General features: G+C 49.2%; 1 protein-coding gene across 1 annotated transcript in view; it reads right to left on the bottom strand.

Annotated features, from left to right (window-relative positions):
- LOC118001964 (synaptotagmin-like protein 3) overlaps positions 1–23,353 on the bottom strand; it is a 94,366-nt gene that overhangs the window by 17,701 nt on the left and 53,312 nt on the right. The window contains exons 8-12 of the mRNA XM_034992173.1: positions 20,040–20,091; positions 18,363–18,432; positions 15,679–15,751; positions 11,603–11,727; positions 4,815–4,949 (exon numbers count right to left, since the gene is read on the bottom strand). Coding sequence (XP_034848064.1) covers positions 4,815–4,949; positions 11,603–11,727; positions 15,679–15,751; positions 18,363–18,432; positions 20,040–20,091 — 455 coding nt within the window. The remainder of the gene's footprint in view (positions 1–4,814; positions 4,950–11,602; positions 11,728–15,678; positions 15,752–18,362; positions 18,433–20,039; positions 20,092–23,353) is intronic.

Below are 23,353 nucleotides of genomic sequence, written 5' to 3'. Positions count from 1 at the left end.
CCGAGATAATTTATGTCTCTACCACTGTTGCCTTGGGAAGGTTTTCTGGTTCTATTTTCTTTGTAGCCAGAACAGGATCTTGGAGCAAGCTGCAACTTTGAGCAGCCCATGGAGGCAACCCAGAAGTGCTGGCCGAGGAGAGCCACTAAGAACTCTGCCGGACTTTCATTCGAGCCATGGTGCTGCTGGGGTTTGAAAGAAAAGGAAATCTGAGCACAAGCAAAGGAGAACTAGCTAAGGCAGGCAGGGAGCATTCGGTGATTTCTCCGAAGGGCACGCGTTAGCTACGGTAACCGCAAGCAAGCCTCGATGCCCTTTCCTTTCACAAAGGCAGGAAGCAAGGGGTCAGCGGAAACCACAGCTGCGGCTGACCCTTGAGCAACGTGGGTTTGACTGTGCAGAATTTTCCAGTAAGCACAGTACAGTACTGCAGACATGTTTTCTCTTCCTTGTGGTTTTCTTAACATTTTCTTTTTTCTAGCTTACTTTACTGGAAGAATACAGTACATTATACATATAACATTCAAAATGTGTGTCAACTGACTGTAAATGTTATCAGTAAAGCTTCTGGTCAACAGTAGACTATGAGTTAAGTTTTAGGGGAGTTGGAAGTTATACACGAATTTTCGACGGCACAGGAGGTCAGTGTCCCTGACCTTCACGTTGTTCAACCGTCAACTGTATTCTTTAAAAAAATAAATAAAAAATCCTGATCACCAAGAGCACACTGAGATCATTACTGCTGAGTGGTCAAGATGGTGGCCATGGAGCCAGACAGGCTTCCATTCGGCCCCGGGTCCCAACACTTAGTGGCTGGGTGATCTTGAGCAATATTCTTACCCACTGTAGACTCAGTTTCCTCATCTGTAAAATGGGGATCTATTTCATAAGATTGGGATGAGGCTCAGTTAGTTAATGCACGTAGAGACTTAGAACCGTCCCCATGCATACTGAGTATAGGACATTCATTACCATTTGGAAAATGCCACACAATGTGGTCGTCCTTCGTAAGCTAAGCAAATCATTTCCTTTGTTTTTCTTTTTTTTTTTTCCACTGTGAAACATTTTAAAAGTACATATAATGGATACCTCTAGTTAAATAGTAACTATAGAATGAACATCCATGCGCCTCACCACTCAGCTGTCGAAAAATAACATAAGCAGGACCTCAGCAGTGCCCTGCCCCCACCCCGCCCCGTCCAATCTCTTCTCATTCTTGGCCCTGAGTAAATGCTGTTTCGAAGTTTCCTGTTAATCATCCTTGTTTTTCTTTATGGTTTTAATATATATGTATATATCCCCCAAACAACATACTGGTTAGTTTCACATGATTTTGGAATTTATATAATTAGCATTCCTACTGTGCACATATTCTGTTTTTTAAATTCATCCATGTGGTCAGGTGTGGTTTGGGCTCATTCATTGTCACTCCCAAACAGTATTCCATTAGATGAATGGACATAATATAGTCATCCTTTTTTATTCTGTTTTTTAACAAAAACACATTAATATGTGTAGAAAGCTAAATACAACTCTTTTAAAAAATCAGTAGAGCCAGATAAGTTCAGAAATATTAATGGAAAAATGAAGAATTTCCACACACACCTCTGTATGATGGACCAAGTGAACAGTTTTGAGCCAGTCCCTATTTCGAAGTGACCGAAATGCCAGGATGACATCCCACGTCTCAAATTTATCTTTAAAGAAAACACCTGGGGAGTTGGACTTTTTAATTCTTTGATTAAAAATCTGCTCCCTCTCAAACTTCTGCCAACCTCTATATCTAAGGAGTTCCAACGTGAACTTCACGTGGTCACTCCTGCCAATCACAACACCTTCTGGCAGGAAAAATGTAAACTGCATGAAAACACTGATATAAATGCATTCCTTTTTAGATTTTTTTTAAACAGAAGTATAAACAAAATTAAAAACCAGACAGGAACTCTGGTAGGAATTTTTCTCCCGTAGGAAGTCTAAAAAATTAATGTATTTCTTCACACCACCAAGTTCCCACTCCTTCTGATTGGATTTTTCTTTTTTCTTTTTTTTTGTAAAGCAAACTATTTTTTTCCTCCCAAAACATTACACGTTTATGGAAAAAATACAGGAAATACAGATGAGCCCCCAGAAAAATTTTAAGAGAAAAGCATCACCCCATCGTTCCGGGGTCAAATTTTGGTATAATCCTTTCACTTGTTTGCAATGTCTGTAGGAGAACCATTTTGTTTTTATAAATATGTGCTACTATAAGACTATTTTGTAACCTTATAGGCTCATTTACCAATGTGTATTTTCTATATTAATATTCTTCAACATTATTTTTCATAGCTACAAATATTCCTCTGAATAAACGTACCAAGCAGTTTCTAAGAATGTCTGCAGCTCCACACCCTTGCCCACACTGACCTGTATCACTTCTAAATTTGGCTAAGATGACCCCCAAAATAGCACTTGCTTTCATTTGGCACTGATTTAACGACCTGGGAGGTTGTTTCCCCTACTTAATGCCCCTTTGTATTTCTCCTCTTGTACTAAGCAGAGATTTAGTAAAGCTTTTTCTGGCTCTGACTTCCTGCTTCTTAAAGAATGTCAATGTCTGTCAGGAGAACGGGCAACATCTTTGGGCTCGAAGCAATAATCCGTATTTGCTTTGTGGGAGTTTAGTTTCCTCAGACAAACACTGCTTCAGTCTAAAGGGAACAGGTGAGGCGTAATCACGGAATAACTCAACCTCACGAGGGTAACTTGAAGGGCACAGATCAGAGCACAGAAGACAGGGAGAAGGGAACCGTGTTGAATTTGCGGGGTGGCTTCGAAGGACTTGCCCTAAGAAACCGAGCCTGGGTGCGAGACACACACTCACCCGCTTCTCCTCACCGCTGCAGCATTTCCCACCAGTGGGAAAGGTTTCCTAGGTGTGGGTCCGCCCCAGGCAAGTGCAGCTGAACCGGGGGTGCGGCCAGGGGACCCCCTCCCTTGGAGAGCTCACCAAATCCGGGGGCCAGCACAAAGAGCCCTGACTCACACAGCTCCCGGGTGTTGAGTCAGAGCTCCAAGGTTACTGTTCGCTTCGACCTCTGGGAACCAGTTTTCCCCATTTCAGAAATGGGGTAATAGTATCCACCTGGCACGATCGTTGTGCAAACGACTGATGGGGAAGCACCTGGCTCAGGAGTTTGCACAGTAGGCTTTCCATCCAAAGTCGGTCGGGTAAGGAGCCGTGCCATGGTCCCGCAAGTTTTTGCTGAGTGCTCCTTCCCTGGCAGGTGCAGCTCGGGCACCGGAATGACAGTTGACAATACCCAGCAGGGAAAGCAAGGACACGGTAGAAGGTGAGGAGACCATGAGTAACAGAGAGAAGGGAAGGATGACGGCGGGCAGGGCAGGGCAGGGCAGGGCAGGGGTAGGCTTCCCGGGCAAGGTGGCTCTTGTTAGACTGCAGAGGCTGACCCAGTAGGTCTGGGGCGGGGCCAGAGACCCTGATTTCTGGAAGGTCCCAGGTGATGCCCGCACTGCTGGGCCCCACATTGTGAGGAGTGAGGGTGCAGAGTAGGCGCAGAGAGAGGCAGGCGCACGCAGTGACGGGCAGGGTGGGGGCCGCCAGCAGTTAGTAGACGAGGCAGGGATGTTAGCCGTCCTTCAGCGCGCAGTCTGGCCCGCTTCTGCCTCGACTTTTTAACATTTCACCAGATATTCATGTAGTTGGGGGACGGGGGGAAGTTTATCATTTTCTAAAGTGAATGCCATTTTCCGTAAAAACCCAACCGCCCCAATGCACAGAGAGGTTGAAGGGTGCGCTCTGGGTCACACTAGGGGAGCTGGAATGCGAACCAAGAAGGTGGTTTCTAGAAGCTGAGTTCTTAACCACTCTAACACACCACGGAATGAGTGCATTTGGATTCTCAACACAACCCAGTGAAATAAAAAGAACAAACTTGATGCCCATTTCCTTGATGAGGACTCTGACGTTTGGAGAGTCTTTGTGATTGTCTAAGATTATTTAGTAAGTTCAAGAGCTATGACAGTGAGGTGACCCATCCTCCGAGGCTCTGTCACATCACATACCACAATCTCAGGCATAAAGCCAGCATTCCTTCGATGTTTTCAACTAAACAAATGAATGACTAAAAGGCCTACCTCTTAACAGAGATGATCTTTAAAATATTTTGAAAAAGAAGAGCACAGCTGGAGGACCCACGCTACCTGACTTCACGGCTCCCTACAGTAATCAGGATGGGCCACAGCCCACATGGAGAGGTCAGAGCAGAACAGAGAACCCAGAAAAAGACCCATGCTTACATGGTTACTTGATTTTCAACAAATACCAAAGTCAATGGGGGAAATGAGAGTCTTTTTTAAATAATTGGTGCTAGAATAACTGAGTATCCATGTGGGACAAGGAGCCTCAACCTACACCACCATTCACGACATCAAGGAGCTGGAGCACAGACCTACACATAAAAATGAAACTTTCATAAAGCTTCTAGAAGAAAACAGGAGGATGTCTTCATGACTTGTGGGTAGACACAACCCAGGAATAATTGTAAGAGAAATACCTGATAAATTAGATGTCTTTGAAAGTAAAAACTTCTCATCCCAAAATACCATTATTTATTATTAAATCTGTGTGTATAAAAGAAAAACCATCAAAGTATAGCCAGGTTTCCCCCGCTCCCAACTACCTCCAAGTTGTGTTGTCCTGTGCCAGTTCATCCCACAGGACGACACTTCCCTCCTACCCTCGCTTACCAACCCAACCTGACATCATGCTGACAGGCAAGCATCATGGGTCCAGGGAATTAGATGAGACTCACGTGTCTCAAGCCTCCTGAGAATAAAGTGCTGGGAATTGGCCTGGATGAGAGATCCTCTTGCTTCAAAACAGGGCTAGTAAGGCGTCTGGGACTCCCTTGATCGAGAGGTTTCAGAATATCCGGCACGCTTGCCTTCTGGAAAAGGAAACACAGAATTAATAATGGGGTCTGCGTCCCAGTGTGATTTTGTTCAAATGTGGTAACTACAACAAGCAGAGCCTGCATCTATGACCCGATGACACTCATTCGCAAACTTCTGGGTGCTGAGTAAGAGAGCACATTTCTGCTTGGATAAATGCATACACACACACCCGCGGGGCCCCGGCAGGCACCAGCAAGCACTGGGATATTCATGAGCAGTGGTGGGTGGATCACTTATGGATTAATAAGTCTTAAAGAAGTTAAGTCCACATTTTGACCTTAATAAGGATCCCTACATTAAATCACATGAAATCCAATATTTAGCCTATCAGTTTGAGCTCTAATGTGCTTATAAAAAAGGGGAAAATCAAAATGTCTCTTAATTTTATCAAAATACTTTAATAGTCAGTACCTCTTCTAGAATGTACCCAGCTGTGCTTTCCAATGTGGTAGGTACTAGCTACATGTGGCTATTTAAATTTAAATTCCCATTCATTACAAGCAGATAAAGTCAATAATTTTGGCTCCTCTGTTGCACTAGACACATTTCAAATGCTCAGGAGCCACACGTGGCAGAGGTTAGAAACTCCCAAACACAACGCACAAGGTAGGAAACCTCTTCCTGGCTGAACTCACACGAAGTTTGTGAATCTAGACTTTAGATTTTGGTGCCGGGTTGGAAGTGGGACTCAGAAATATAACATTTGCAGTGTAGTTGTAATTTTCAGGAGTGAAAGACTGAGAATATTAGCGAGCAAGTGAAAGAAGTGATTAGCTCCAGATTATTCTTATGGTTTATGCTCTCGATCCCCAGAGCGCCAGCTCAGGTCCGTCCGACATTTGTTAAGCAACACTATCTTTGACCCACTGCTCTAAGTACTGGGGCGGAAAGGGGGGGACAGAGGAGAAGGGGAAGGAGAAGATGCACTGTCCGCCCTCCAGGGGTTCGCCTAGCTGGTCAGGAATAGATACACCACTGAAATGGAGTCACAAGCCAAGTCAATGGAAAAGAGGGGAGGGAGAGCTGATGCAGAAGAGGGTGTTGGGATGATCTCTGGGGGAAGTATGACCTGAGTAGGAGGTTGAAGCCTGGCTGGGAAGAGACTCAAAGGTGGGGCATCACGAGTGGAGGTCCCATCATGAGGGTCAAGTATGGAGCATGTTCCTGCACCTGCTAGCGACCATGCAACCGCAGAGACTCAAGAGGCCAGACAGATTCCTGATGTGTCAGGTTGTCCAGAGAACAGGTAGCTTGGGGACACCAAAGAGCCGGTCCAGGGGAGGAGACAGTAGGCTGGAAGAGTTGCAGATCCAAGGGAAGGATTTCAGGGATGAAGGATGTTCAAAGAGGAGAAAAGAGAATGAGAAAAGACTCACCTAAAATTAAAGAAATGCAGATTTTTAAAAAATTGCCTGTCAAATTAGCAAATATTAAAATAGAAAGTGTAACATTTAGTGCCAGCAAAAGTGCTGAAAAGCGGGCTACTCCACTTCTAGTGGTCTGGTAAACTGAGTCAACCCCAGAGGAGGGCAGTTTGGCAGCATGAATTATAAGCCCTAAAAAGTAGTTGTAAAAAATGATGATATATATGTATTGACATGGAAGGAATTAAAATATAATGTCAGAGGTTCTTAAGAAAGCAAATTACAAAAGCGGATGTGTGGCATGATGCCTTTTTAAAAAAGATTTATTTATTTATTTGAGAGAGAGTGAGTAGGAGGAGGGGCAGAGGGAGAGATCCCAGGCCGACTCCGTGCTGAGTGCGGAGCCTGATGCGGGGCTCAGTCTCACGACCCTGAGGGCATGACCTGAGCCAAAACCAAGAGTCAGTTGCTTAACCGACTGAGCCACCAGGCGCCCCATGATGCCATTTTCATAAAGCGGGTGTCCATGCGTACTCCAAGTGACTGTCCTGGCTCAACGCTGTGCCTGCTTTTTCTTCTTCCCTTCCTCCTCCTCCTCCTCCTCGTCTGTTTTCTAAATTCTCATTAGTGCATAGGCATGGGTATTATTATATATAAAAGCAATACAATCATTTTTGTAATTAAAGAAAAGAATGGAATTCTGGTCAACTGTGCCAAAGGCGACAAAGTCACTGACGAGGATGATGTTCAAACTGGCCACCATGCTCTTCAATCAGGGGTGCCTGGGGGCGCCCCGGGTAACAGTGTCACACTGGCATGGGGAATGGACTGCACGGAAGCTAGGAGTGAACAGGAGAGAGGGCAAAGCAGGCCAAGTGCAGTGACAGCAAGAGCGGAGGATGTTTTCATGGATTTAGGCTGTGACAAAGAAATGGAAGAGCAGCTTGAAGAGAATCTTTCCAAAGATGCTGCTTCCTTTTTTTAAGATGGGGAAGATCGGGGCATACTTGCAGGTTGAGGAGAAATGGAGACAGGAAAAGCATGGAGCTGAAGGAGCAAGGTCCCAGAGGGGAGAGAGGAGGATGGACCCCGTGCCTGGGAAGGAACGTCCATTTCTGAGGCAGGAGGAAAGTTTTCCAGAGAAACTCCAAGTGGGAGGAAGTAGGAAGAATTAGTCAGAGGGTTCTCCTACCGCAAGGCCTCTACCCTCTGAGCGCGTCAGGGGATGGCCTTGGAGAATGTAGAAGATGCCATGTGAACCAGCAACAAGGCAGCCATCAGTCCAGCATAGAAAGAATAAAATGAGCTAAATATTAATATAAAGCTTTGTGACACTGAGGTGTTCAATAATCACTTAATTCCATTTTCCCTAAGGCAACATAGTTTTTAAATCATTAAAAAAAAATACTGATGACAGAAAGTTCTGAAAAGGAACAAAGAGAACTATCCTTATAGTAGTGATCACATGGCAGGTCGAATTCATAGGCAGTGATGACTGTGCTTCTAAATATGTTAGGATTCTGGAAAACCTTTAATGAAGCTTAAGTGCAAATATACATATTTTGAAATAATTATTAGAAAAGTCGACACTATTCTGAAGAACATGCCTATTCTGACTAAGGAATCAACCTGAAATGTCATGTTCAACTCTTCCCCAGTAAATTCAGAAGGGCCTGGATGACTTTGTCAGGTCCGTGCCATTAAAGGGCATCAAGATTCAAAGAGCAGCTTATCGACCTTGTGGAGACAGGCATTTTTTTTTTCCCCTGTGATTTTTAATGTATTTCAATAACTATCTGGTTCGGGCCAGATTACAGAGAAAAATGATGGCCCCGAATGAGGTCTACTCTGCACGGAGTTAATAAGTTTAATATTCTATGCTGAAAGATCAATAAACATTAGGCTTGATTTGATCAAATTATGGACTCCCTGGAACCACACGATCTGTGCCTTTGGGATTTTTTTTTTTTTTTTTTTTTTTTTTTTTTTTGCTGATCTTAAATAAGAGAAAGGGAGTGGTCCCTGCCACGCTGAGATTGCAGCTGAAGTATCAGAAAACCCCGGGGCTGGGCTTGGCCAACAGGCCATGCTCTGAGCAACATCAAATCCCAGCTGAGAGGGAGGCTGCCTCTCCTAGGACCATCCCAGGGTGGGGGAGGGCGGGGGGCGGAATCCACAGCCCTCAAGTCTGAGGACCAAGTGTCTGCACAGTTGAACCCCACGCTGCCGCCTCCCCTCTTCTCCTCTGGCTGCTCAGCCTTTGAGTGGGGCCAGCAGGTGCGGGGAGAGAAGGTATGCAGGAGCGCTGCGCCCAGGGCCCAGTGGTTTCTTCAGATTTCAGACCTACGTGGGAAAACTTCACATAAAGGGGCATAGAATAAAAGAAAGGTTTCTTCCCCGCCTGCGTCCTTGTTCCCTCTCCTCAGAGACAGCCCCTCCCAAACCCTTCTTGTGTTTCCTTCCTGGTTAACAGGTGCGTGTCTTTCGGCCACTGTAGATCCGCCACACGTTAATAAGATGCGCAATAAAATCCCACGGGGATGCACAGGAGCTCGCAAAGGACGGGGAAGAGAAGTCGCCTTTCAAGAGTCCTGGCCCAGATGCTGAAGGGAGGGTCTCTACAGGACATTTTCAGAACATGCCGCTCACACCTAATGGTCAGAGAAGCGAGCCTGAGCTGCTTTCTCAGTTACCAGCCCAGCGTCACCATGTGGTCTTAAGTTATCTGCTCTTTCTGTGCCTCAGCCTAGCCACCTGCAAAGTGGGCACTGATGTCCCCTACTCCCAAAGGGCACCACGTCGTGTGCTTGATGTGGGCAAAATGCTCCCGAGTGCTCCAATGAAAATGTGAGTGTGACTTTTATGAGCTCGCCAGCTAGGGCAGTGTAATTGCAGTCTGACAAACGTCCTATTTAAAGATGTACTCTTTATATTTCAACCCCGTAATTATTTAGCATTTATAGAGCAGGCCATGATTGCTGAGGACTTTATAAACATGTGGCTAAATTGCTCCTTAAAACAGCCATATCCTCAAGTAAGGTGGGGAGAGAGAATGCCTGCAAAAGGTAGAAAGCACGTCCTGCCAAGAGCATGGCAGCAAACTGGACGTGCATGGAGGAGTGTCTGCAGGATGGGTGCTCTTTGGCCATGGCCGTCCCTGGTCTTCCTCGCTTCTACCCTCAAGCTCCCTGGTCCCATTAGACAACCTTGCAATTACCCAGCAGGCCAACAACGGTGCCTGGTAACCTTAGTGAGGGTTAGCATCAGAGGGGCTTCATCCCAATTATTGCGGCCCTCATTTGTCCTCCTTACATGGGGCATAGAATGAGGAGGTTATGAGTATAGAATTTAGAACCATACAAACCTGGACCCTACTCCTGGCCCCACATTTAATTAGTTATCTATCCATCTATATCTATCTATCTATCTATCTGACAGGACGGTTACCCTATGGCTAAAGCTCAGGCTCTAGATCTTTATCATGGGAGTAACATTATCTATCTCAGTACTTTTGTAAGAATTAACACAGGGTCTCCTGAATGCGCACTAACTTATGCTCCATCTGCTGACCCAGGGACAGTGGCTGGGATGGTGTTTGTGCAGACCCCAGGGTGCCCACGGGAACGAACACTTGTTCGCACTTCGGCGTTTCAAAGACCTTCCGAATACATCTCTAGATGCCTTCTCCTCAATCTAGGGAGTCCTAGGGGTGGCAGCAGCATCATCTGCTCACCCAACAGCTCCTCAGAAACTCATCGGAGACGCTGCATCTCACACCTGCCCCAAATCTCCTGATCAGCCTCTGCATATCGACAACATTCCCAAGTGACTCACACACACATTAAACTTGAGAACAGCTGCTCCAGAGTTCAGCCTCCAAAGCAAGACCGCCCACCACTTTCTGGTTATGTAACCCCAGCCATGTGACTTCGTCACTCTAAGCCTCAGTTTCCCTAAATGCAAAACAGGGCCAAATGCAATCCATGGTTCATGGGATAGTGTGAGGATAAAATGAGATGATCCAGAGAAAGCCTTGAGTGGAGTCTGGCACATAGTAAGAAAGACTGGCAATTTAGATAGTATATTTAGATGGCTTAGGTAGCGATTTAGATACTGTATTATCTCGGGAGATCTTTACAAGCGGCCTGCGCCTCGGGCAGAACGAGAATTATCCGCTTCATTTCGCCAAGAGCACATCAGTGCTCAGGGAGTTCATGTGACATGCCCAAGGTAAAGGGTCATGGATGGAGGCAGAATCTGAAACCTTGAGATTGTGTGTGGAAGTTCCCGCAGGAGAGTGGGGGTTAACCCCCTCCGCTTGCCTGGGGAGTCTATCTGGGGACATCCTGAGTGGAGCCCGCAGCTGCAGGAAGGGGAACCTACCCTGTCCAGCCAACCAGAGTGGTCCTATTGACCCTGTCAACAGCCAGGTGGTGGGACCTGCCCTAGCCAGGTCACCTCAGCTGGACCAGAATGCAGGTGTTCTGATTCTAAAGTCGCTTTCTCCCCTGTCCCAGCGCATCTGCTTCAGACTTGGTTAATCCTGGTGGAAAGCCAGACTATTTCCTTAAAAGCCTTTATTAGGTGCACTCTCTCTTGCAGCTTAGATACCCGGAGAGCGCCTCCCTCGTGATTGCCGGGGGTCATGCAGCATTTATGTTTTTAGTGGTTTCTATCAGAGACCAGGACAGATTTTAACTGGAGGTTGTTGCCAAGTAGAAAGGCCTCTTGACCCTCCCTGAGGGAATCACCTGGCCCATCTCGCCCCGCAGGTGGTCCCCTTGCCTTTGGGGTGGCCTTGAAGCCCAGAGGGAGTTCCGGCAGACACCCAGAAGTCCCAGGGGCTCGGGATTAGGCCGAAGCTTTTCCCTGCCCTCAACTATTTTCCAAATCGACCCTGAAATTTGACCGTCATTTGGCCAGGCCTTCCCAATAGAGGGGTTTAAAATTACGTTTTTTTCAGAATGCTTAATGTGGTGCTATAAAATAAGAGACGAGGGCGCCTGGGTGGCTCAGTCGGTTAAGCGACTGCCTTCGGCTCAGGTCATGATCCTGGAGTCCCGGGATCGAGTCCCGCATCGGGCTCCCTGCCCGGCAGGGAGTCTGCTTCTCCCTCTGACCCTCCTCCCTCTCATGCTCTCTGTCTCTCATTCTCTCTCTCGCAAATAAATAAAATCTTTAAAAAAAATAATAAATAAAATAAAATAAAATAAGAGACGAAATCTACAGAGGAAATGGGTTGGCAGCGGCTCTCGGGGCGGCCCGGGCGCCTTGGGGACTACCCTGGTGGTGATGTTGATAGCAGTGTCCGACTGGCTCCTCCTCTCCGTCTGGCCAGCATGCTGCCTGGGACCCGTGGCCCGGAGCTGCTTGTCAGAGGTCATGTCGTTCTGGGACTTGGAAAGCTCTAGAAAACAAATACAAGGGATGACAGGTGGGAGCGCACAGCTTTGACAGACTCGTGGGGCCCTCCTCTGGGAGCCCCTGCAACCACACCCCGAGGAGCCCCCAAGGTCTCCCGAGGTGAGGCTTGCTGCGTGGGGAGGATGGCACATCCAACACCCAGCTCCGGGGCCGGGGGGAGCATCCCCAGACACGGCGTGCTGGACACGGGCCACACCGCGCCGTGCACGGGACAGAAGAGCCGGGTTCCCAAAAGGTGACCGCGTGGCCACGTGCTTCTGGGGGCAGAGAGCCACCGTCAGGGCGGGAGCGAGAAGGAGGTCTTCCGGACAGGTTACCCTGCATCCTGGGCCACATACCACGAGCAGCCGGTTGTCCAAGCACAAAAAAGGCAACCTCACAAACCAGCCGGCTTTTTAGGGGTTCCTTACAAAGACTTATAACTAAATATCATCTCTTGGGACCCTCTGAAAAGAGGTGGAAGCACATTCAGGGTACCCCTATAATTATTTTAATAAGCAAATCCTGGAAATACAACTTGTTTTTGCAGTGTAATAGTGGCCGAGAATAAAGGTGAATAAAGTGAGAAGGAAGAAATCCATACCCAGAAGCGAGCTAACCACCTCAAAGATGATTTTGTCCCCCCAAAACGTCTTCCCTTTTCCCCGGGGTCCTTGTCTCTCTCAAAGATGACCTTGAAACTATCTTTCGAGCAGCGCTCTCCAATAGATAATAATGTTGCTCACGTATGCCATTTCAAATTTTCTAGTAGCCTCATTTAAAAAAGAAACAAGTAAGACTGATTTTAACACTGTGTTTCATGTAACACAATATACCCAAAATAGTGTTAAAATATATAATCAATATGAAAATTAATGAAATTTTTAATTGCGTAATGGACACAGAATACACCCTAGTTTCTGGTGCACATTATGAAGTGATCACCCCACTAAGTCTAGTTACCATCCTTCCCCATGTAAGATTGTTTCGATATTACTGTTTTCCCCGTGCTGTACAATTAATGAAATGTTTAACTCTTTTTTTTTAACACTAAGTTTCCGGAATCTGGCGTATTTTACCCTTTTTTCGGGCAGGCCATATTTCAGGAGCCACCTGCTGTTAGCATACTGGACAGCCCGGCTCCACAGCATCCTGTCTCCTGATCCGCTCCCCTAGATGCTATTTCTTGGGTACCTCCTGCATGTGCTGCCAGGGCGTACTTCCGCGGAGCGTCTCTTCTCTCTAGAGGAGAACCTCATCTGCCCCCCAGAACCTCGGGGCATTTTCCTTCCCACCAGGGTGTGTGGGCCCTCTCCTGTGTGAGAGCAGTACAGCCCACACTGCCCTCAGGTCTGCCCTCCGGAAACCGCGGGGCATCTTTCCGCACCAGAAGCTAGCAGTGTCCCGGCACACACCTGACCCTCGAAGCTGACGGTGAACATGAACTCCTCATACGCCAAACCCCAGCCCCGCTACGAAGGGTGTGAGAGCCCCAGCAGGAGAAGCCCCCACCTTGGGGGACGGTGGCCTCCCCCTGCCATCTGTCTGGCACTCACCCCAAAGCCTGTGCCTTCATCTGGTCCATTTACGTGCACAGACAAGGCGGGTGGGGGTGCCTCCCAAGCTATTCAGCTTCTAACGACTAGGCTCGGAATCGGCATTATCGGATGAAAAGGAAAACTAACAGCAAGAAGCACAGAAGGGCCCTGAAGCGAAAATCAACGTTCTTATTCCTCCTCCCCTTCGAAGCAGGGCCAGGGTGCTGGAATCTCCTAGAAATGCAGCCATGATAAAAAGGGCTGGAATTGGGCACGTGGGTGGCTCAGTTGGTTAAGCGACTGCCTTCGGCTCAGGTCATGATCCTGGAGTCCCGGGATCGAGTCCCACATCGGGCTCCCTGCTCAGCGGGGAGTATGCTTCTCCCTCTCCCGCTCCCCCCTCTTGTGCTCTTTCTCTCTCTCACTCTCTCTCTCAAATAAATAAATAAAATCTTTAAAAAAATAAAAAAATAAAAAGGGCTGGAATTGCTCATTTCTTCCAGCCAGATTGGCTTCCCCGGGCAACCTCAGCTGCCAGGGGTTGTAGCCCTGGGGCAGCTTCCCAAACTCTTCGGGCCAAGGCCCCCTCCAGCCGTCCCCCCAGAGACCCCAGGTGACACCAGAAAGAGGCTGTCCTCTGTACCACTTCTGTAGGAAACAGGCCGCACAAAGGATCAAGAGGGACATGTGCCCACCAGCTGAGGACCTGAAGAAAAGGGAGTCAGCCCCACCCTGCTGCACGCCCTGAGGCAGAGACCGGATGAAGGGTCTGTAGTCTGTGCCCCTTCCCGAAGCCCCTGGAGCACCTGGGAGAGCCGGTGGGCAGACCATCCCTCCCATGGGCCCAGAAAGCTGGGTTTTTTCATCCCTGCCTCTGGGCTGAGGGTTTGGCATCCCATGAAGTACTAGAGCCTAACAAACAGGGAGGGGGCGCAGGTTAAGGGGTTCAATCCATGTCCCATGGCAGAGACACGATGCTACTCTGCTCTTTGGAACCCCCACCCCACCCCCCAGGGATTAGCCCCGGCTCTCCACCTGGGTCTGCTGATTTATATGGATGGCATCATCATTACGCTCAAGGTATTAAACTGGCGAGTCTCAAACGGGTGAGCCTGTCCCAGGCGGGGCTATGGGTACGTAAGCCATCCAAGCGTACCCGTGTGTGGGTCCCAGCATGCGTCGGAGGGTGTGTGACCTGGGACAAGATAAAACGTGTGTCCTGCCTCTCTGGGTGTCTGGCTGAGGGATTACCAGGTCAGAGTGAATGCTGAGGCAGGACTCCAGAATACGGCGGTGGGAGGGGATGCACAGAAGCCGCATGGATTTGGGTAGAGGCTATGCTTCTAGAAAGAGACGCTGAGAAGTCTCGGCAATTAGAGCGGCCGCAGGAACAGAGCCAGGGGCTCAGAGTTCAAGCAGCTGTTACAGCTGGAAACCCGCGTCCAAGGCTGGTGCACACAGAGGGCAGATGTCGTCTGAAAGCCAGGCAGACTAACGGGGTGACTTTAAACCTCCGAGCTCTGTTAGCAAGCAGGCGGCACGAAATTCGGCTGCTTCATCTTTCTGAAGCAGAGGGGGACAGACTGTCTCATGAGACAGTCACCTTTCTGCTTGTCTGAAAAGTGGTGCTTTGATTTGAGTTGTCACTCAAGGCAGCTCAGAAGGGCTCGTGGGGAATATGGAGAACTAATTAAAATCAAGTAATAAGACTGTCTCAAGGCCAAGGGACAACACTGAGCCCATCTCTATGCACCAGCGTGGGGAGAAGCCAAACAGAAGCACTGTGAAAGGGAGTGGGTGCCTGAGACCCCCTGCCCCCCACCCTGGGACTGTCTCTCTGGGCACCTCTGCAGGCCTGAACAGGGGCTGTTCTCTGGGGTTTGCGGTTTAAGATCAACAGGGAAGAATATATGAGCAGAAAGAACATTGAAAGAGGCAAGACTCTAAGCAGTGGTAGTTCTGGGTCCCTTGCATCTGCAAATCACATGATTACTGCCCATTGAAGAAGATAAACTGACCAAGACGGAAAGAAGAACGGACAAGCAGTTCCGTGCAAACGACAGACACTGGGCCATGCCTGGCGGGAGAGCTCGCTCCCAGATCTCATTCACTGGAGCCGTCCCACCCCCCGTCTTTGTGGGGCCATGGAAGAGGCTGCAGCACCTGCCCACACTGGTCCGAGCCGGCTCCTTCCCACCACGTGCTGAGCTCTGCCAGGTTTGGGCAGCAGTGGGGGTAAACTGAGCCAGTCCAGGGGGCCGAAGCCCCCAGGAGACCAGAGGCCTGCTCTGCAGGTGGAGGGGTGAAGGGCCGGGGCTGTGGCTCTCCCCAGGAACTGGAGACAGAGGTCCCCTTGCCGGTGGGCTTGGCTGGCCTGGCTGGTGGTGGGGAGAACACATGGAGAGGCATCCACTTACTTTTCATGTGGGTGGTAACAGACAGAAACAAATTTTCCACGGATTTATTAAATCCTTTAAACTGACCAAGTTCCTGTAATTAAAACAGACAGAGGAGAGAGAACGAGAGTTACATTTGGAGACTCGTGTCTGCCCCAGAAGCCTGCAGGCTGCTGCCCCCCAAACACTGGCAGGTGTGAGCAGAGTGCATGGGCTCCAGGTGCGTGCGGGTGTGTGCGTGCATGCAGGTGTGTGTGCGTGCATGTCTGGAGAGGGGACCCTCTTACTCAGCTTCTTTCCTCTGAGGTTTGACACCCCGTTTCAGGAAGGGGCATCAGCAGCGGAGTAACATGTTAACAACTACATCCTAGGAATAATGACCGACATTTCTCTGGCTCAGGCCATGCTCGGGTAGACTCCTGCTTCCTTAGCCAGCTCTTGTATGACCCACCCCAACCCCACACAGAGCAGATGCCAACACGGCAAAGGGCACAGAACACAGTGGCCCATGGTGGTACCAGGCTCAGAGCACCAGCCTGGAGCCAAGGAATTAGTTCTACCCCTCTAAGCAGGAGAGAGAAGAAAGAGGAAGCAAAAATGACAGAAAGGAGGTCACTTTTCCCTTCAAGTCCCATCCCTCCATCCCTCCCCATCCCCATCCCTCCTTCCATCCACTCCTCCATCCATCCATCTATCCATCCATCCACCCCTCCGTCCATCCATCCCTCCATCCATACACCCCTCCATCCACCCTTCTGTCCATCTTCCCATCTACCCATCGATTCCTCCATCCATCCACCCCTCCATCCATCCATCCATCCATCCATCCACCCATCCGTCCCTCCATCCATACATCCCTCCATCCACCCCTCCATCCATCCACTCCTCTGTCAATCATCCCATCTATCCATCCACCCCTCCATCCATCCATCCACCCCTCCGTCCATCCATCCACCCCTCCGTCCATCCATCTACCCCTCCGTCCATCCATCCATCCCTCCATCCATATACCCCTCCATACACCCCTCCATCCAACCATCCATCTATCTGTCATCCATCTGTCCATCCATCTGTCCGTCCCTCCCTCCATCCTTCCATCCATCCATTCCTCCATCCATACATGCCTCCATCCACCCATCCCTCCATCCATACACCCCTCCATCCACCCATCCCTCCATCCATACACCCCTCCATCTATCCATCCATCTACCCGTCATCCATCCATCCATCCATCCATCCCTCCATCCATCCACCCCTCTGTCCATCCATCCCTCCATCCACACACCCTGCCTCATCCACCCCTCCATCCATCCATCCACCCCTCTGTCCATCCATCTATCCTCCATCCATCCATCCCTCCATTCATATACCCCTCCATCCATCCATCCCTCCATCCATACACCCCTCCATCCATCCATCATCTATCTATCATCCATCCATCCATCTGTCCATCCATCTGTCCCTCCCTCCACCCTTCCAACCATCCATCCCTCCATCTAACTATTCATCCCTCTATTCATCCCACCCTCCCTCTCTCTACCCACTCTTCTCTCCCTCTATCCCTCCATCCATCCACCTCTTCCTCCATCAGTCCCTCCCTCCTTCCCTGCTTCCCTCCATCCCTCCCTCCTATCCCTCCCTCCCTACATCCTTCTATCCATCCATCCATCCCTCCATCCATCCATCAATCCAGGAAATATGTCTTGAGCACATCCCTGCTGGGACAACTTCAGAGGATTTAGAATCTCAAGGAGAAAGTGGAGCAGAATTTTGAAGGTCATTCCAGGGACTCAGTTTGAAACTGGAAAAAGAATAAATATACTCTCTCTCTCTCTCACTAGCATATGAACATGAACATGCCTTTCTATGTACAGATATAGTTACTCTCTTTAATTCACAGAATAATAATAATGAAAATAATAAGACCATGTGTTTTCATGGCACTTTACAGTTTCTAAGTACCAGCACAGACATTATTTCATTAGTTTCTCACACCAGCCTTGGGAAGCAAGCCAGAGGAGTATAACTATTTCCATCTCCCAAGTGGGAATCCAGGTAACTTCTCTAAGATGACACCACTAATTTCTGTGGACAGAAATGGTCCTGGCCTATTTTATGTTAGCATCTATAAATACTCAAAAGTTACACACACACACACACACACACACACACACACCCCAGGCACTCCCACACCTATGAATCACACACCTGTGAATCAACCTGTATTTATTTCTCTTCACATCCCCAGAGACCCCCAACACACTGCAGCCTATTCAGACCCCCACACTCAAGAGCACAGGGCACACATAAGGAAGACAGCCAACAAAATGACAAGAGTAAAGTGGTAGGGGGTGGATGTGGGGCACAGGCAGGGATGTGGGGTGCAGGTGGGGATGTGGGGTGCAGGTGGGGACAGAGAGTGCAGGTGAGGACGTGGGGCGCAGGTGAGGATGTGGGGTGCAAACAGAAGGAGAGTCATTGTTAATGCAGATGATCCCATGGCCCCCAAAGCATAGTGGGAGCACAGACACTGGGCAGGCCCAGCACTTCTGGCCTCCATTCTCTGCTGCCCTCCATGGCCTGCTTCTGCTACAGGCGGATCCCTTTGCTCCGACGACCTTGGCCCAACCTCTGAGACCCCGTTCTTCCTCTGCCTCTCTCCCACTGCCCCTTCCCCAGGGAGGCACACAGAACAGACACATTACCCTGTTCGAGCTGCTACTGCATTGGCTTTCGCTCAGAGGAGGTGGGGTAGGAGGAACCACAGAAATTTTGCTGCCAAGGAAAAATACAGGAATAAAAAACGGGTTATGAATGATCCAACTATTAGTCTTACAAATGCATGGGACTCGCCATCATCCTCTCGTTCACGTTCTCTGACTTTTTTTTTTTTTGCTTTTTGCTTTTTGCTTTTACTTCCTCGTGTTTTAGAAGAGGATCCAGCGGCCCTGCATGGATCTGCTCCTCTAGGCAGGGTGCGATTTCCTGGTCTCGGGATGCGGCAAATGAGCGCCAAGCTGCCCCGTGCCCAAGCCTTGTGTGCGGCGCATGTCGTCTCAAGTAGCGCGGCCGCTCCAGAGCCCAGACCAGGTGTGTGTCCCCCGTGGCCGTGTGCGTTCTCTCAGCAGAAATCCCAACAGAAGTGCCCAAGACGCCATGCCAACATCAAGCATGAGAGGCATCAGAAGTTGATGGGGGAGGGGCACCGGGGTGGCTCAGTCGTTAAGCATCTGCCTTCAGCTCAGGTCCTGATCCCAGGGTGTTGTGACTGAGTCCCTCTGCCTCTCCCCCCTGCTCATGCCTGCTCACTCACTCTCTCTCTCTCAAATAAATAAATAAAATCTTAAAAAAGAAGAAGAAGAAGAAGTTGATGGGGGAGAAAAAAAAAATGAAGTCCCAAGACTGGAAAATCTCATAATGGGCCAAAAAAAAAAGCCGGGGGGAGCTTTCAGTAATACTTTAATTTATTTGGTGCAATCAGGTGCGTGAATTGTTGCTCGCTCCAAGAGTGCTAGGTGTTTAGGATTTTGCATCAAGAAGTTAGATCTTGGGCGCCTGGGTGGCTCAGTCGGTTAAGTGTCTGCCTTCAGCTCAGGTCATGATCCTGGGGTCCCAGGATCTAGTCCCACATCGGGCTCCCTGCTCAGCAGGGAGTCTGCTTCTCCCTCTGACCCTTCTCCCCCTCATGTGCTCTCTCTCTCTCTCTCTCTCATTCTCACTCTCTCAAATAAATAAATAAAATCTTCAAAAAAAAAAAAAAAAGAAGTTAGCTCTCCGGGTGCCTGGGTGGCTCAGTCAGTTAAGCGTCTGCCTTCAGTTCGGGTCATGATCCTGGGGTCCTGGGAGCGAGCACCTCCGGCTCCTTGCTCTGCAGGCAGCCTGCTTCTCCCTCTCCCCTGCTTGTGCTTTCTCTCTCTCTCTCAAATAAATAAATAAAATCTTAAAAAAAAAAGAAGTTAGCATCTCGCAGACCATGCCTCACTGCTGCCAATTTTATTCCACGGATGTCTGAGGAGTCAGTTACCAGGCATGATGTTGGAGATACGAATGATTCATAAAAGCAAATGCCTGGTTCAGAATTTCATTTAAAATGCCCTCAAAAATAATATCTCATTTTCGTACCACATTTCAGGAGAATTTAGGAAATAAAACCTTTAGTGAGAAACTGCTCTGCTAGCTCCCAAGAAGGCCCTTCATAAGAATCTGGAAAGATCTCTGTTTCAATCTTTTCCAGGCACTTTATCATTTAAAAAAAAAAAAAAAAAAAGTCACATTCCAGAGCAGCCACGTCTGAAAGTCAGGAGATCTAGAAGTTCTTTCAGCGTCCTTTTTTCCCCAGGCCAGGGGAGGGCCAGGACGGTCTGCCCTCGTACAGCACTCACCTCAGCTCCTGATAAGATTGCAAGAGCTTTGCTCCGGCTGTCCCGTGTTTGCCTGGAAGAGATAACAGCAAAGGTCATTCATTAGTAAGAAGACAACCTTGGTGATGCAAACACAGGAAGCAATCAATTAAAATTATTATTTTTCTAATACCACTTCTTGCAATTAAAAAGTAAAAGACCATCTTGGGGTGATAGAAATGCTCTAAAGTTCGACTGTGGTGATGGTCACACAACTCCGTAAATTTGCTAAAAACAAATTATATAATATGTTAAAAAACAGATGACGTTTATGCTCTATAAACTACAACCACAAAAGTTGTTAAAAATGCAGACATAAACACATACATACACATAATTGCTGGGAACGACTGCTTTTATTAAGAGTTGACGTAGGGTTAGATTTTCTAAATCTGGAAAATCTGAAAAGCAGTCGAAGCTTCCAAGCTTCCATTTGTCCTTTGGAAACATTTAATAATAGCATGACTATATTCCTTTAAGCATTCCTTGTTATGGGGATTAAATTAATCTGTTAAAAAATGTAATCTACTTATTTCTAGTTGTAGAAGCTAATAATTTCCTAAATAAGACCGCTTCTGATATAGTACTCTTTTTGTTTCCAGGCAAGGGGATTTTATGATGTATTAAGACCCCAAAAATAGAACTCTCCATAGTTCTGTGAACACAATGTTTCCTGGCCCAGTGCATAGGAAGAGGTTAGTCTGCCCAGCCCGCCTCCACCCTGCCCGACACAGGGCTGGGAGCCACCAAGCCTGCCATGCTGTCTAGCGCCCGTGGGGTGTGTGTGAAGGTTTTCATCCACCCCCAAGAAAGACTGACATACATATTCACATCACCTCCATCAGAGGAGAAGCAGGGCAGGGAGGACTTTGGCAGGCGGGGGGGAGCGGGGGGGGAGGGGAGGAGGGAGGTAAGCGGCTCTGATATCAAGGCCCGAACCCTAAAGCTAGGAGGAAGCTGACCCCCAGGGGAGGGCTTCCTAACTGGAGCCGGCCTCAGGGAGTGTGTGAGCCCCGAACTCACATGTCAAGCTCTGAGTCTCCCTGTCTGTGTGCATTTGGGGGCGGGGGTGGATGATGGTGTTCACCAGATTCTGGAAGGCCTCCGCGAGCCCTCCCCCGCCCCCACTAAGGCTTCTCTAAGGTGGATCAGAAGGGCAGCCCCACAGGCCGAGAGGGGCACCTGCAGAACCCACACCCGAGGAGCCACTGGAAAGAAAACCGCGAGGCCAGAAGAAAAAGAGAACGACCCCGAACTGCTTCACGGTCGGTTGTCATGAAAGCAGAAAAAAGCAAGGCAAAGAAAAAGAAAAACTAGAGACACTGTGTATCCAGGGTGTCCTGGGTGAAAAGGCGGACCCCAACAGGGGACAGCGAGGTCGGAGCCCTCCTGGGCGTCGGCTTGTGGCTCCCTTCCCGCCCACCTGTCTGCTCAGACGCTCAGCATCTTGTCCCTGGATTGTGGTGACAGTGTCCCCAAGGCACAGCCACCAGGCACAGCGCACCCCCTCATCGATGCTATCGTTCTACTGCCGAAAGCTCTTCAGTGACCCCTTACTGCCATTGCCCAAAGTCCAAGCCCCATGCAGCGTCCCGGGGCCTCCACACGCGCCCCTGGCGCCCCCTCTCCAGCCCGGCTTCCCTGCCTGCATAGACATTGTCTACTTACTCCCACTTACCCCCACCTCACCTCCTAGCGCCCACTGCCTGGGCATTTCTACCTCAGGCCCCTACCTCCATCTTCAGTTTCAGCTTAGTCCCCCGACACCCCATTTCCCAATACCCCTCCTGAGGTCCCCGCGAAGGCCTGGCCACAAACGGCTCTCTGCTGCCCCCTGCTGGCCGCATCGGGCCTGGCCGGCCGCGCTGTGGGCTCCGCAAACCCCCTCCGCAGAGACAAGTGTTCTGGGCTCTACACAGTCTCTGTCCTCTGCCGCTGTGACAGCAGCCATGCACAGCATTAGGGTCGCTGGAGGGGAGGCGGGGGGATGGGATACCTGGGTGATGGGCACTGGGGAGGGCACGTGACGGAATGCGCACTGGGGGTTACGTGCCGCTGATGAATCACCCAACTCCACCTCTGAAACTAGTAACACACTGTATGTTAGTTAACTGAATTTAAATAAAATTTTAAAATAAAATTAAAAAAAAAATAGGGCGCCTGGGTGGCTCAGATGGTTGAGCGTTTGCCTTCGGCTCAGGTCATGATCCCAGGGTCCTGGGATCAAGTCGCACATCAGGTTCCCTGCTCAGTGGGGAGCCTGCTTCTCCCTCTGCCTCTCTCTCTCTCTCTGTCTCTTATGAATAAATAAAATCTTTTAAAAATTTTTAAATTAAATTAAATAAAAAAATAAAGAGTGGGCATGTCTGTGCCCCAATAAAACTTGATGGACATTGAAATTTGAATTTCATGGCTTTTTTACAGGTTACAACTATTTTGACAATTCCAAAATGTAAAACTCATTCTTAACTCACAGGACATAGAAAAACGGGCAGGTTTGGCCCTCGGGTCCTACTGCACCCCCATATCGTTGCTATTCCAAGTGTGGGCAGCACCGCAGTCCCAGCTGGGAGCTTGTCAACAATGCGGAGTCCTGGGCCCAGCCCCGCTGCACAGAATCGAGGTCCGTTCGCTGAAGTTTGGGAAGCGCTGCCCTGTTTATTTCCATGTTGCTTCCTCCTCTATTCCCTCACTTGTTTCTTATCAGAGGCTTCCTTCAAAAGCCCTACTGACTTTTCGTGAACATAACAATGCACGTCACAGGGGCGCCTGGGTGGCTCAGCCCTGGGCTCGGACTATTGATCTCGGCTCAGGTCACCATCTCAGGGTCGTGGGACTGAGCCCCACATTGGGCTCCACGCTCGGCACAGAGTCGGCCTGAGATTCTCTCCCTCCGCCTCTCCTCCCCCTGCTCCATCTCACACTCTCTCTCTCCAAAAAAAAAATAAATAAAATAACCATGCATGTAACCACGGGGAGGAAACGCGGAGAAAAGGATGCCCTCCCAGGCGTCCTGAGAGGCGGGGTGTCTGAAGCAGGGGCCCCGCTGTGCCGCTCTGGCTGCCTCATTGGGCCAGAGGCTGGGCGGAGGAGCAGCTGTGGGTTGGCAGAGTCCAGGCTTCCAGAGCACGTTCGAGAAGGTGCGGCCACCGTTGGTCAGCAGCAGACTGCACTGCGCTAGGCGCAGGGCTCCATGTGCCTTTGCTTCTTGGGTTGTCTCCAGGTGTCATCTCAATTTTATCAACGAAAACTGAGGCTCGGGGACATTTTGTAATGACAAAATACATACAAATGAC

Source organism: Mirounga leonina, unplaced genomic scaffold, assembly GCF_011800145.1.
Source record: "Mirounga leonina isolate KUSES-001 unplaced genomic scaffold, KU_Mleo_1.0 Mir_55, whole genome shotgun sequence".
Classification (NCBI taxonomy): Eukaryota; Metazoa; Chordata; class Mammalia; order Carnivora; family Phocidae; genus Mirounga; species Mirounga leonina.
The sequence above is the reverse complement of the archived record's forward strand: the minus strand, read 5'-3'. Positions and strand labels throughout refer to the sequence as shown.